The 15156-nt window shown below is 40.7% G+C and overlaps 1 protein-coding gene across 1 annotated transcript in view; it reads right to left on the reverse strand.

Moving 5' to 3' along the window:
- Nucleotides 1-15156, reverse strand: part of ACTN2 (actinin alpha 2) — a 77567-nt gene that overhangs the window by 44051 nt on the left and 18360 nt on the right. Inside the window, exons 2-4 of the mRNA XM_018042499.1 lie at nt 4320-4434; nt 3334-3453; nt 60-146 (exon numbers count right to left, since the gene is read on the reverse strand). Coding sequence (XP_017897988.1) covers nt 60-146; nt 3334-3453; nt 4320-4434 — 322 coding nt within the window. The remainder of the gene's footprint in view (nt 1-59; nt 147-3333; nt 3454-4319; nt 4435-15156) is intronic.

Consider the following 15156-nt stretch of genomic DNA (forward strand, 5'->3'; position numbering starts at 1 on the left):
GACTTTATCAACTCAATTTTATTCTAAGTGTCTATCAGGTTTTTACCCAAGTCTTTTACCTTCAACTGAAATATCCTGAATAGCAAAGCGCAGGATGATGGTCCAGATCATACCCAGCGTCATCTTCACGTTGCCATCAACAATTTCTTTAGGTAAGAAAAAACAACAAAAAATGAGGTTAAAGATAATATAATCAGTACATAAAGTTTTCCTATGAGTCTTCTATAAGTTTTTATTTCGGAACTATTGGAAAATAACATATGGAAAGACCAGTTTCCGTTTTTGTAAGTGTCGTAGCATGTCTGGTTATAAATGTGGTATTCATAACCAAATGTCTCCAGTTTAAATAAATTCTAAGTTAATAATGAGCACAGATCTTGCATATGCAAAGTCACTGAAAACAACCCAGGGATTTCCCAGGCTTAAAGACTGGATGTGCTAAGGTTCTAAATAATCAAAGACAGAGAACACAGACTCATCTTTACTCTGATTGTTCTTCTCAAGCTCCCCAGTTGGCAGGCTATCAGATTCAGTTGCAAAATAAATGAATGGCAGGGTAGTCTCAGCTCCCACTAGACTCACCAGGACTCCCAATCTCCCACAGATAATGGAGATCCTTCTTATTAGTTCTTATTAAGAATCACTGGGCTGAGGAAACCATAATTCCAAAAAACACATGTATCCTAATGTTCACTGCAGTACTATTTACAACAGCCAGGACATGGAAGCAACCTAGATGTCCACTGACAGATGAATAGAGAAAAGTTGTATAGAGTTCCCTGGTGGCACAGAGGGTAAAGAGTCTGCCTACAATGCAGGAGACCCAGGTTCAATCCCTGGGTCAGGAAGAAGTCCTGGAGAAGGAAATGGCAACCCACTCCAGTATTCTTTCCTGGAGAATCCCCATGGACAGAGGAGCCTGGCACGCTACAGTCCATGGGGTCGCAAAGAGTTGGACACAACTGAGCAACTTCACATTCACACTTTTACAAGGGACTATTACTTGGTCATAAAAAGGAATGAAATTGAGTCAGCATAGTGATGTGGATGAACCTAAAGTATGTTATACAGAGTGAGGTAAGTCAGAAAGAGAAAAACAAATATCGTATATTAATGCATATATATGCAATCTACAAAAATGGTACTAATGGATCCATTTGCAGAGCAGGAACACAGATGCAGATATAGAGAAGAGACTTGTGCACACAGCAGGGGAAGAAGGAGGTAGGAAGAACTAAGAGAATGGCACTGACATATATACACTACAGGCATAAACTACGTAGCTAGTGGGAAGAAGCAGCTGGATAGCACAGGGAGCTGAGCTCGGTGCTCTGCGATGACCTAGAGGGGTGGGATGCGGAGAGCGAGAGGGAGGCTCAAGAGGGAGGGGATATATGCATATATACAGCTGATTCACACTGTTGTGGAATCAAGATTGCCGGGAGAAATCTCAATAACCTCAGAGCAGATGACACCACCCTTATGGCAGAAAGTGAAGAGGAACTAAAAAGCCTCTTGATGGAAGTGAAAGAGGAGAGTGAAAAAGTTGGCTTAAAGCTCAACATTCAGAAAACGAAGGTCATGGCATCTGGTCCCATCACTTCATGGGAAATAGATGGGGAAACAGTAGAAACAGTATCAGACTTTATTTTTGGGGGCTCCAAGATCACTGCAGATGGTGACTGCAGCCATGAAATTAAAAAAGACGCTTACTCCTTGGGAGAAAAGTTATGACCAACCTAGACAGTATATTCAAAAGCAGAGACATTACTTTGCCGACTAAGGTCCGTCTAGTCAAGGCTATGGTTTTTCCAGTAGTCATGTATGGATGCGAGAGTTGGACTGTGAAGAAAGCTGAGTGCCGAAGAATTGATGCTTTTGAACTGTGGTGTTGGAGAAGACTCTTGAGAGTCCCTTGGACTGCAAGGAGATCCAACCAGTCCCTTCTGAAGGAGATCAGCCCTGGGATTTCTTTGGAAGGAATGATGCTAAAGCTGAAACTCCAGTACTTTGGCCACCTCATGCGAAGAGTTGACTCACTGGAAAAGACCCTGATGCTGGGAGGGACTGGGGGCAGGAGGACAAGGGGACAACAGAGGATGAGATGGCTGGATGGCATCACTGACTCGATGGACGCGAGTCTGAGTGAACTCCGGGAGTTGGTGATGGACCGGGAGGCCTGGCGTGCTGTGATTCATGGGGTTGCAAAGAGTCAGACATGACTAAGAGACTGAACTGAACTGATGGCAGAAACTAACACAACATTGTAAAGCAATTACACTCCAATTTTTTAAAAAACTCACTGGGCTGTATAAACTCTTTCTCCTTCAGATGATTAGTCTGACTCTATTCGTTTTTCTGCACAAAGCATTAAGAGTTTCTTTTTATTATGTATAATATAGGAAAAGTAATTCAAATTAAAAGTATTTTTTAAGGAATGTCACATGTTCTGACTCTTTTCACTGCTGATCACCTCAGTTCCTCCAGCCATAATCTTTAAGCGATGATATTTTTCAAAGAGAAGTTTTGTCCAGTCCACAGTTGCCATATCTGTCAGCCTTGCCACAATTATTTTAGTTGGGCCTTTTTGATTGCCAATGGAATATGGACACACTTCAAAATTCCCCATCTGTAATCTCTGGGATCCAATTTTCCAAAGCAATTTACTTTAGGACCATGTTGAGGGTCAGGAGATGGATCTGTCTAGTTCTGAACCTGACACCCTCTAAAAATATATTAAGGCTTCCCAGGTGGCTCAGTGATAAAGAATCTGCCTGACAATGCAGCTGATGCAGATTCAATCCCTGGGTCGGGAAGATCCCCTGGAGAAGGAAGTGGCAACCCTAGAAAATTCCATGGACAGAGGAACCTGGTGGGCTACAGTTTATGGGGTTGCAAAGAGTCGGACATGACTGAGCACACACACACACAAATGCACGAAGTTCAAATCACATCCTAAGTTATCACATCCTAGAACAATAAGATCATTGGGAAAATGGCAATATCTTCTTAAAATCTAGACACTGTGTTCTCAAGATAAATGCCCAAAAAGAGAAGCCATCTTTGTTTCATGTCAATATTAAAAATAAGCACTAAATCAATATAGCTAATAAGTTAAAAGCTTAATATACGAGGGGATAGTATCAGCTCTATTTGACTCTATACTTTTCAAACAGCCTTAGAGCCTTCTTTATCTCCTGTTCACGTATCCAGAGCTTGGCAGAGGCTGACACAGGAGATGGCGGGATGGAACGGGGAGGGAAGAAGGCAACCAGCTGCAGGCCCACTGCCCTATGGGGAGGTTGGTGCACTTTCCCACCACACCCCATTTACCTTCTGCCCCGATGGACACCAGCTTCACGCCTTTGCTGGCTATGTAATCCAAGGCTTTGTTGACATTAGCGATTTTGTGGAATCGCATTTTTCCTCGGTCAGGTTTGGGCAGCCTTTCCCCTGTCGGGTGAAGAGAGAATCGTGTAGACACAGAGAAAAGAGCCCCTTGATGCAGAATCAAGATGACAAAATTCAGAGTACACGCCCTCCTTAAACAAAAATCATTCTCTGACTGTTCCTCGTGTGTCTGTAGTTTCTGTAAATTACAGTACTTTCAAGATGAAGTGGACCAGAGCAGAGGCTGTGCGATGAAGTCCATATGCTTTTCAGACCGGCTGGGACAGCCTTGTTTGGTCTATGAACGAATGTTTAAATAAGTAAGAGAGCAGCCGGCTGGGGCCCCCGCAGCAACTGGAGTAGCTGACCAGCTATGAGAAGAAGTCAGGGAGCTTCATTCAAATTGCAGGGCTCATCTCAGACACGGGAGTATGAGGATACCTGGATCAGGGCAGCCCTGCCTTCATCCATTCTCCAGTCCAATGTCTAAACCAGCTAGCTGACATTCAGGGCAAGGTATAACCCCTCAGAAACTCTGACTCCTGTTTGCAGAGTTAAGCCAATGTGTACACTGGCTTTTGGCATGAAAGACAACTTTTGGAATACACGCTAGCTGGACTAAACCTGGACAGGGCAGCCTGGTGAGGAGTTATATAAATGTCATTTTCTCTTCTCTCATTCTGTTTCGAGGTGGGTGGCAGAAACATTATTTTAATAAGTCCATTTTAAACAGAATTTGCTCCTCTTTTAGAAGAGAAAAATAACTCCAGACAGATTGCTCTTTGGAAAGTTTTCTTTGCCAATAATACCATGTTCTTGCCCAGCCAGGTTCAAAGGGAGCTTTTAAAAAAAAAAAAAACAGATGCATACATATCTACTGCTCAGACAAACTGGGTATAACACCTACGAAAAATAAGTTTAAGACTCACCTGAGATGACTTCCAAAAGGAGCATGAGCTTAAGGCCATTCCGGAAATCTTCCTCGATGTTCTCAATCTGAGTGCCAGCTTTCCTGAGGTGGGAGTTGCACCAGGCGGTGAAGGTCTGCAACGGAAGCAAACAGTGCTGAGCACAGCTCTGTCCACACCCAGCGCCCCGCTGTGCGGACCACACCCGGCATCGCACACCTTCCGGGCCACAGGAGGCAGGGGCATCTGGGAACTGGAGAGAAAGAATGATCTGCAGCCCAAAGGTACAGTATAAGCAGCGTTTCCTCTTTAGAGGCAAAGAAAAGGAAGTCATTGATTTGGTCTAACCAAAAAACAGGTACTACTTTTGGAATTAACATATACACACTACTATATGTAAGTGGATAACCAATAAGGATCTACTATATAGCACAGGGAACTATATTTAATATTTTGTAATAATGTATAATGGAAAAGAATCTGAAAAAGAATATATATATATAATATATATATATACACACATACACACATATATCCTCCTCAAAGCACTGCATGAAGGAACCATGCCGTGCTCAGTCACTTCAGTCGTGTCCGACTCTTTGCAACCCCATGGACTGTAGCCCACCAGGCTCCTCTGTCCACAGGATTTTCCAGGCAAGAATACTGGAGTGGGTTGCCATTTCCTCCTCCAGGGGATCTTCCCCATTTAGGGATCAAACCTGCATCTCCTCTGTCTCCTTCCCTGCAGGCAGATTCTTTACAGCTGAGCCACTGGGGAAGTCTGTATACACACACACACACACACACACACACACACATATATGCATATATATATATATACACACACACACACAAACACATCATATACATATATATACACACACACACATATATATATAACTGAATCTGTGCTGTATGCCTGTTACTTAGTAAATCAACTATACTTCAATAAAAAAATAACAAAAAAAATTTTTAAAGGTACTGTGTTTTTATACCGATGCCCTTGCCTTCTGAAAACCTCTTATTCTGTAAGAAAGACAGATTAAATGAGGATGTGCGTACAAGAAAAATCCATGTGCTTACAGAACAGATGAATAAATAATCCTTACAGAATGTTCAAAATGTCATACTTTAGAGCAGAAGGTGGGAGACACTGTGTAGTAGGAAGGGGAAGAAAAGAGGGACTCATAACCACTAATTATCTACAACTAGTTTATCCTGGATGAACAACAGTTTTAAGCTAGTAACTGAATCAATTAAACAAATTTGCAGTATAGTCAATCATTACTACTACTACTAATAATAGCGAGAGTCATTAATAATAGTGACCTCCTACTGGCATATTCCAGGCCCTGGGTTAGACCCCAGATTTCAAAGACAATTAGATAGAGCTCTGCCCTAGAAAGGTTCAGATTCCAGTCAAGTTAAGAAATAACCAGAGCAATATTATGCAGAAATATGAATGATATACTAAGGGGTATCCGAAGTCATTCTGTTTATTTTTCAAGCTTCTTTTAACTGGGCTTCCACTTGTGCACTATTTCCTGCCAAAACCAGATTAGAAATGCTTCTGGCAGCTGCTGGCTGCCAGAAGAATGCAAACTGTCCCCTTGTCACACAACAGCTGCTGGGCTCAGGAACAAAGTGCCCGGCACACTGCGCTGGAGGGAGACCCACAAATAGGGTGTGTGCTATAGACAGGAAAATAAACCTCTCAGAGACAGACATTAGAATACAAAAAGACAGTTTCCATTAAAATGATTTTCCTGGGTAACAAAAAGGATTTTCAAATTTGACCAATGGTTTTTTCTAGAAATATTGAAAGGAATTTGCAGCAGCATGTTTGGACTCAGAGACGATCATACCAGGTGAAGCAAGTCAGAAAGAGAAAGACAAATTCCACACAATATCACTTTTATGTGGAATCTAAAATAGGACACAAACTAACTTGTCCGCAAAACAGAAACAGACTCACACACACAGAGAACAGATTTGTTGTGGCCAAGGGGAACAGGGTCAGGGGTCAGGAGAGAGATGGATTGGAAGGTTCGATAGTAGATGCAAACCATTATATATAGAATCAAGAAACAAGAAGGTCCTAACTGTATATAGCACAGGGAACTATAGTCAATATCCTGTGATAAATCACAGTGGAAAAGAACATGAAAAAGAATGAATATATATATATATACAACTGAATCACTCTCCTGTACAGAAGAAATGAACACAACACTGCAAATCAACTCTACTTCAATCAAATACATTTTTAAAAAGAAATATGTGATGGCATTAAATTCTAGGGTAAAAAGAAAATGTAGGTATTTTCTTAGATTTACAATAATAAATGTTACTGTGAGAGCCTAAACTAATAATTATTTCTCCAAAACACACCTAAACTTTATTCTGGTCTAAACAGAGAGATACCCTAAGTCATATACTCTAGATCTGCACCTAACCAATATGATAGCCACTGACACACTTATTTAAATATAATTAATTAAATTAAAGGAAATTAAAATTTTAGTCCCCCAGCTATACAAGCCACCTTTCAAGTGCTCAAAAGCTACACAGGGCTAGTGGCGGCTATGTTGGATGGTGTAGACATGGAACATGAAAGTTCTACAGGACAGTGCCAGTCTAGATAATCATCGTTTCTGTTCTGAAGCTAAGATTATTAACAAGAGTCTATTACTGCCTATCTATTATTTCAAGAATCTATTATTCAAAATTCAAGGGGTACAGAAAGGTATAAAGGAGAAAGCTTCCCTCTCCACTCCTGTTCTCGGTCACCCAGTTTCCTTCCCCAGAGGGAACAACAAAGAGAATCAGTTTCTTGCGTTTCTCTTCAACAACATTCTACACATGTGCAAACACAGACACATACATCATTTTCTATATCCCTTTAACATAAATCATAATATACATGCTGTTCTGCACCTGGATTTTTAATTTATGGCTGATTCACGTCAATGTAGGCAAAAACCACTACAATATTGTAAACTAATTAGCCTCCAATTAAAATAAATTAAAAAACATAAACACTTAGCAATTGCTTTAACCAAAAAAAAAAAAAAAAAGAAAGAAAGAAAAATATAACCTAGGGATCATTCACTATCAACAAAGAGCACTCCTTTTTATGGCTGCATAGTATTCCACTATTATAAATATACCATATTTTTTGAACTAGTTCCTTGGATTAACATTTTAGGCTGCTTCCAGATAACCAAGTTCATATAGTTAAAAAACTTCCCAGGTCCCATTTTCAGCAAGCAAAACTACTTTAAAAGTAGTTTTTCAGTTTGTTTTTTCTGACAATACTGAGACTAACCATATTCCTAATCTTTTGGGAAAGACAAAAGAGAATATAGCAGGTTGTGATTTTTTTTAATGGAATTGATGGAGAAAAAAATTACAAACTCAACTCAGAAAACTCAGCTCAAAAAAAATCTTGATTGAGTTGTCTTTATCTAGATTCTACTTTAAAATGTGCAAATATTGCTGGTGTAAATTTCCTTACTTTGTTACCATGTTATTTAAGGCCCTTCATAATACAGGTATCAGAAGCACTTCTGGATAGAACCCCAAGTCTGTTCATGAAATCAGTGCAGTTCCTGACCCCCCACTGTGGAACACTGTGAATGTCTGTTGGATACCACCTTTTTATAGGCATGCATACGATGAAGGTAATTTACCATAGATAATTATTCAGCTGTGCGAAGCCAGAGAATGAATTGAATCTACAAGGTCAATTTAGTCAGTTAAGTGTAATGAAGTTTCACTTTCTTTAATGAGTATTCCGAAGGGCCAATAAAGGTGGTGACTAACTAACTTCAATGCAAAAAAGGACCCCAATGGCTTTGCGATAATAGCTTGCAAAGAGGGCAGTGCATACTGAAAAGGAATTTTAAGCTTTATTAGACTGTTTAATTTTCACTCTATTTACAGTTTTCATTACCGTGGCCCACAGAGACCGTTTCCATGCCTTCCTCATTGTCCCCTGCTTCTGTAAAAAGCTGCAAATCATGGAGGAGATAAAAATGAAAGCCATCACAGCAGCAACAAAATCCCACACATTGTACCTAAAAGGCATCTTTGTGGATTTTCTTGTTACTCGATGGCAACGTGCATCTTTAAGGTCCCTGCAAACTAAATCTTGGAGAACTGAAATGGAACCAAGGTATGTCCACGTGGTTTTGAAAGGAGGCTCCTTGGTTCAAACCAGATTACCAAGGCAGGTGTCCTTTCTTAAAAGGAATGGTGTTCCATAAACCAGACACAGTCCCTCGAGGAAAGAGGTCAATGTCCCCCAGCCTAGGATCCATCTCAGATGCTGCCTCGTCACATTAAGGCTCTCTAACCTCCTCCCTTGAGTCCAACTCAAACCTCCCTCTATCTCTCTCCTAGAAAAGAGCTTCTCTGCTCCTGTTCACCCAGTGATAAACATATATACTTTTTTTTGTTTAGTATTCATTTACTTGGCTGTCAGGTTTTAGCTGTGGCTCCAGGATCTTCTGTTGCAGCATACAAGCTCTCGAGTTGTGGTTCTTGGGCTTAATTGCTCCATAAGCATGTGGGATCTTCCCAGACCAAGGACTGGACCCGTGTCCCCTACATTGGCAGGCGGATTCTTAACCATGGGACCACCAGGGAAGTCTCTATAGATCCTTTCTGCATCTTAAAATTAAGCACGTTAAAACAATCCTTCTGAGCCACACAAAGAGAACCAAGATGGGAAAACACATAACCATCTACTCACAGATAGAAAAGGCTGATGTTCCTAGTCCTTCTCACCCTCCTAAGATATTCATGACAAAGCTAAGGGAATGATGGACCTTAGAGACGATCATACTAACTGAACTAAGTCAGAGAAAAACAAGAATCATATGACATTGCTTATATGTAGAATTTTTAAAAAAAGGAATACAAATGAATTTATATACGAAACAGAAATAGACTCACAGACATAGAAAAGAAACTTATGGTTACCCAAGGGGAAGGGGGAAGGATAAATTAGGAGTTTGGAATTCACAGATACACCTTACTATGTATAAAATAGATAACCAACAAGGACTTCCTGTATGGCTCAGGAAACTATACTCAATGTTTTGTAATAACCTATAAGGGAAAAGGATCTGAAAAAGAATAAACATACGTATAACTGAATCACTCTGCTGCACACCTGAAATTAACCCTTTAATCAATTATACTTCAATAAAAAAGAAAATAAATACACATGTATTTATTTCTTTAAAAGCTAAGGGAATGAATGTTCAGTCACCGAAAGATGGAAAGGCACGGGAGTCTTTGTCTCACTGTGTATATATTCCTTCGGCAGAGGAGTAAATAATAGCATTTCCCCCTGAAATATACAGAACCATAACCCATGAGTCACCGGCCAGGAAGGACAGTGGGTGCACACTGGTCTCCCTGCTCATATGGCACCCTCCCTGGCCATTGTACTGAAACTCTGAAAACAGAGAGCAGAGGGAAACAACTGAGGGTTAAGGCTCTGTGCCCATGACTTGTAGTATGATGTTTTCATGTGAAAAGCCTGAAGGATATGCAAATGATCAGCAGGTGCACCGCCATTATACTCCTAGAGAGCCAGAAAACGCTCTTCAACCCCTAAAAGCTGGTGGTTGAGAAAAATGTCAGGTGGAATGGCCAAAACCTGGAAGCAACCTAAATGGCCATTGACAGATGAATGGATAAAGAAGATGTCGTACATATATACCAGGGAATATTACTCAGTCATAATACAGGATGAAATAATGCCACCGGCAGCAACATGGAAGCAACCTAGAGATTGTCATACTAAGCAAAGCATGTCTGAGAAAAACAAATATCATATGACATCATTATATGTCTATCTAAATACGACACAAATGAGCTTATGTACAAAACAGGAACAGATTCACAGAAAACAAACTTACAGTCACCAAAGAAGAAAGGTTGGGGGAAGGGGTAAATTAGAGGAGTTTGGGACTAACACAAGCAAACTGCTACATATAAAACAGATGACCAAAATGACCTGCTATATAACACAGGGAACTGTACACCTGAAACACACTAGAAATCGACTGTACTCTAATATAATATAAAATTTTTTAGAAAAGGAAGAAAAATATCAGTTGCAGGAGTTTCCTAAGAATATCTGTTAGCACAAATTGCTATCTCCATCCAGAAGCCACACCTTCTTTTTTGAAGAACTTACTAGCCAAGTTCCAAGTCCATAGAAACTCTATTGCCTTTCTCAAAGTTAAATTATATGTCATGATAATCAGTACACTGTGCTTAATGACAAAAAAAGTACTTATATCCTCACTGAAATGTTGACATATGCTTGAGTTATCAAACACTATGCAGTTGTCTTTAGTTTCTTTTTAAGTTAATTAAGCCTACAGATATAACAACCTACATTGTAGATTATTCCAAAAAGAGAGGGGAAGACAACATCTTTCCATGAAAATGAGTAATATCTGTGATTAATTATATCATTAAAATAACACAAGTTTGCATCTCTACCTGGGAGATACCATCATCTGACACAAAAAAGGACCAAAAGAAAGAAAAATCAATCCTGAATCTGACACAGTTCTCTGAGTATGAGTCCATTTCCTGCCATCTGTTAATTATTAATTCTTTTAGCAATAAGGCTGTAGGACTGGGCTGGCTCCTGTAAGACTACCCTTGTTCAATTTACTATTCCATTTTCTCCAAACAAAAATCTGGCAACATAACAGATATCAATTCCCTTTATATTTTGTGAACCAGCTTTTATTTTCATAATAACTACATAAAATACTAATTTGAGGTCACATTTCCTAACATGAAGACTCACTTCAGTCATTGGGCATTTCTGAATGAAACAGAACAGGGTTTACTGAGGGCAGGGACATTTGGGCACAGTAGCATGAAGTTTGGACTAGGTAAGCCTGAATAACTTTCAGCTTTTAAATCCACTAATTATAAAACAACATTGTCACTGAGTTTGGGGTTGGCAGATGCAAACTATTATATAAAGAATGGATAAACAACAAAGTCCTACTCTATAACACAGGGAGCTGTAATATATTCAATATCTTGAGATAAACCACAACAGAAAAGAATAAACAGAAAGAAATGTATATAAATAATTGAATCTCTTCGCTATACAGCAGAAATTAACACAACACTGTAAATCAACTATACTTAAAAAGCAGCATTGTCTATCAAGTTAAAACCAGTTTAAGGCAGCATCAGAGTTTTCTACAATTTTGAGTTTGCTTAGCATTTACTGTCGTCCATGGGTAAAGACATCAAGAGGGTCAGAGTATGGATTCCTGGCCAGATCCTCTGGGCAAGACAACTGAGCCCCAGGCGAGCAGAAATAGTGGTCCCCAAGAGGGAGTGGGGGGCCCGGTCCAGCTCACTATCATGGCTTGGAACTCAGATTCTATTTCTGACTCTCAGTTCAGTTCAGTTCAGTTCAGTCGCTCAGTCGTGTCCAGCTCTTTGCGACCCCATGAATCGCAGCACGCCAGGCCTCCCTATCCATCACCATCTCCCAGAGTTCACTCAAACTCACGTCCATTGAGTCGGTGATGCCACCCAGCCATCTCATCCTCTGTCGTCCCCTTTTCCTCCTGCCCCCAATCCCTCCCAGCATCAGAGTCTTTTCCAATGAGTCAACTCTTCGCATGAGGTGGCCATGCAATTATTTGTCCTTCATGTCCTGACACTTTCCCAGCTACCAAAAAAAATGCCACGATCAACTTTATGAAATAATTCAAAAGGTTATCAGGAGAAGAAATACAAAGGCCAGCTGGGCAACACAATCTATTATCACAATAGCCTCCTGCAAAAAACTATTGAAAACTACAACTCCGTTAACTCAACTTTCTAACAACGCTCCATTTCTTTTTCTATTTACAATAATCATTATAACCGTGTTTTCTTTTCCACTTCACAAATTCCCAATTTGCCAGGATTGCTTCTAATTACTATCCTGGTCCTTTTTTAATATTTGAAAAATAAGGCAGGGGGTGGAAGTGTCTAGGAAGATGCACATATTTTGTAAAATGTCTGGTTAAGGGAGGAGAAGCGGGGCAGCTCTGGCATTTTAAGTAAGGAGGCACTGCCCTCCTCAAGGGCAGGGAGCTGGTCCTCTGAGGGGGCAGATCAATGCAACCCACGTGGCTGGTAGAGGCAGCCATGCTAGTTCACCTCAAAGTTTCCCCACCCCTCATCCAGAAAGACCCTGACCCACGCATCATGGGGGAACAGCCCTGGGTGAGTCTGCACGATGCCACAATGCCCAGAGTCACATTAGAAAAATGCTCCAGAATCACATCAGAAAAATCAGCAGAGTGACCTTAAATTGAAAGGGTCAGACACTCTACCAACTTTAAAAACATTTAAAAGGTGTTTCTCAGGATCAGGGACACGAGAGAACAATCTGGTGGTTGTCAGGGGGAGGAGATGGGAGAGGGATGGCGTGGAAGAGGGATAGAGTAGAAGGTTGGGGTTAGCAGATGCAAGCTTTTATACAGATAAAAACACCCACTGCGGTTCTCTTGCGCTCTTACACAATCTATATTTGCAAAATATTTTCCAGTCCCCTACAATTCATCATACTTCCCAACCAACTCATTGTATTAGGTTCATGGATCATTGCTTAGGGGAAGAAATAAGCCACGGGATTGGTAGAGGCAAACTATTATTCATAGGACGGATAAACAATGTTCTACTGTATAACACAGAGATCTATATGCAAAAGTCTATGAGAAACCATAAGAGAAAAGGATAAAAAAGAAGAAGACTGTATACGTGCATGTAACTGAATCACTTTCCTGTACAGCAGTAACACAATACTGTAAATCAAGTATATGTCAATTGTTAAAAAAGGACAAAATTTAATGCAATTGCAGGGGTGGGGGGGGGGAGGTGTTTCTGCTGGTGTTTAACATTAGAATAGCTCTCAGGACTCAGCAGTCACTCACAATGGTGACCAACTGTTCAGCACAATGAATGCTGACTAATCATCAATCAAGATCATAATGATCTTTAAAAAATTCCAAATCTTCAAGGTTGCCAAGCACCCAAGCACACTTTTCAATTATGCACAACATTTTAAAAAACTGAATCAAAGCAAGAAGGAAGTAAGTGGAAGAGTGTTCCTTCTAAGGATGCTGTGTGCGCTGCAATCAATTACCAGACATCTCTGAAGCCTATTTGGGGCCCTAACGTTCTCATAACTGGCATAACCAGACAGCTAACGGCATGGTGGGTAGCCCTTTTATTCTCTGCCCATAAATCTCTGCTTAGTCTCCAAGATCCTGCTGGATAACATAGCACACAACAGCTCAGGTTAGCAGTCCCTAAAAATCACCAGTTCTAAAAGCCTGAGCTTGGCTCTGTGACCAAGTCAGCGTCTGGTGTGGGCACGTCAGCTCATCTTTCCTGCGACTTTTTTTCTTTTTTTTAATTTCATTGAAGTACAACTGGCTTGCCACGTTGTGTTAATTTCTGCTGTATAGCAAAGTGACTCAGTTATACACATATATATTTTTTTCATATTCTTTTTCATTATGCTTTATTACAGGATATTGAATATAGCTCCCTGTGCTAGACAGTGGGACTTGTTGTTTATCCGTCCTATAAATAATAGTTTGCCTCTGCCAAACCTGTGGCTTATTTCTTCCCCTAAGCAATGCATCATGAACCTAATACAATAAGTTGGCTGGGAAGTATGATGAATTGTTGCTGCTGCTGCTAAGTCGCTTCAGTCGTGTCCGACTCTGTGCGACCCCATAGACGGCAGCCCACCAGGCTCGCCAGTCCCTGGGATTCTCCAGGCAAGACCACTGGAGTGGGTTGCCATTTCCTTCTCCAATGCATGAAAGTGAAAAGTGAAAGTGAAGTCGCTCAGTTGTGTCCGACTCTTAGCGACCCCATGGACTGCAGCCTACCAGACTCCTCCGTCCATGGGATTTTCCAGGCAAGAGTACTGGAGTGGGGTGCCACTGCCTCTCTGCAGTAGTCTCTGGTCCTGCCTTATTCACCCTTGTATCACCTAATGAACCCAGCACCCAGCAGGTACACCTGTATGAACCCATACAGAGCCAGGACCCATTCAAGTTTTTAATACTTCAAGCTTAAATTGTGACAATTTCAGTCATAAATAAATTGGAGCCTTAACAGTACCAACATACAGCTTTTCATCTGAGTATCAGGAATACACATAAACACAAATTTAATGACTCAAAGACAAAGTAAGAGGAAAAAAAAGAGAGGCAGTCTTTTCCCACTGATTCATTCCCAACAAATACTGCCTACAAGTAGGATTCAGGCTTTCTTTCTAGGCAACGTGAGAATAGCTAACAATCTCTAATTAAGGAGTGTCAAAGCCTACGAGCAACTCAGGTAGGGCTGTCACCATGAGAAGGCTTTAAGGACTTGGTAAGGGAGCAGGAAAAATCCTCTCAGAAATACCTGGTGGGTGACACCACCACCTGGAACATTCTAAAAATGTCTGTGAAAGTGATAAATGTCTGTGAAAGTGACACACAGAGAAGCTGGGATTTCTTTTTTTTTTCCCTGCACCACGCATTTTGTGGGAAACTTGGTTCCCTGACCCCCAGCTTGGAAGCTCAGAGTCCTAACCATTGGGCTGCCAGGGAATTCCCAAAGATGGGATTTTTGTTTTGTGTTCCAGACACTTTATCCTGGGACACAGTGGCACTCAGTAACTATTTGCTAAATAACATCTTGTTTGACTTTCTGGGACAAAGAAGACAGCTATCAGATTTTTTAAACTGAAAAAATAAAAACCACTGCAGAGCTAGAAATCTCTGTCTGGTCAAGCTCCAGGCTTTTG

Source organism: Capra hircus, chromosome 28 (assembly GCF_001704415.2).
Source record: "Capra hircus breed San Clemente chromosome 28, ASM170441v1, whole genome shotgun sequence".
In the NCBI taxonomy this organism is placed as follows: Eukaryota; Metazoa; Chordata; class Mammalia; order Artiodactyla; family Bovidae; genus Capra; species Capra hircus.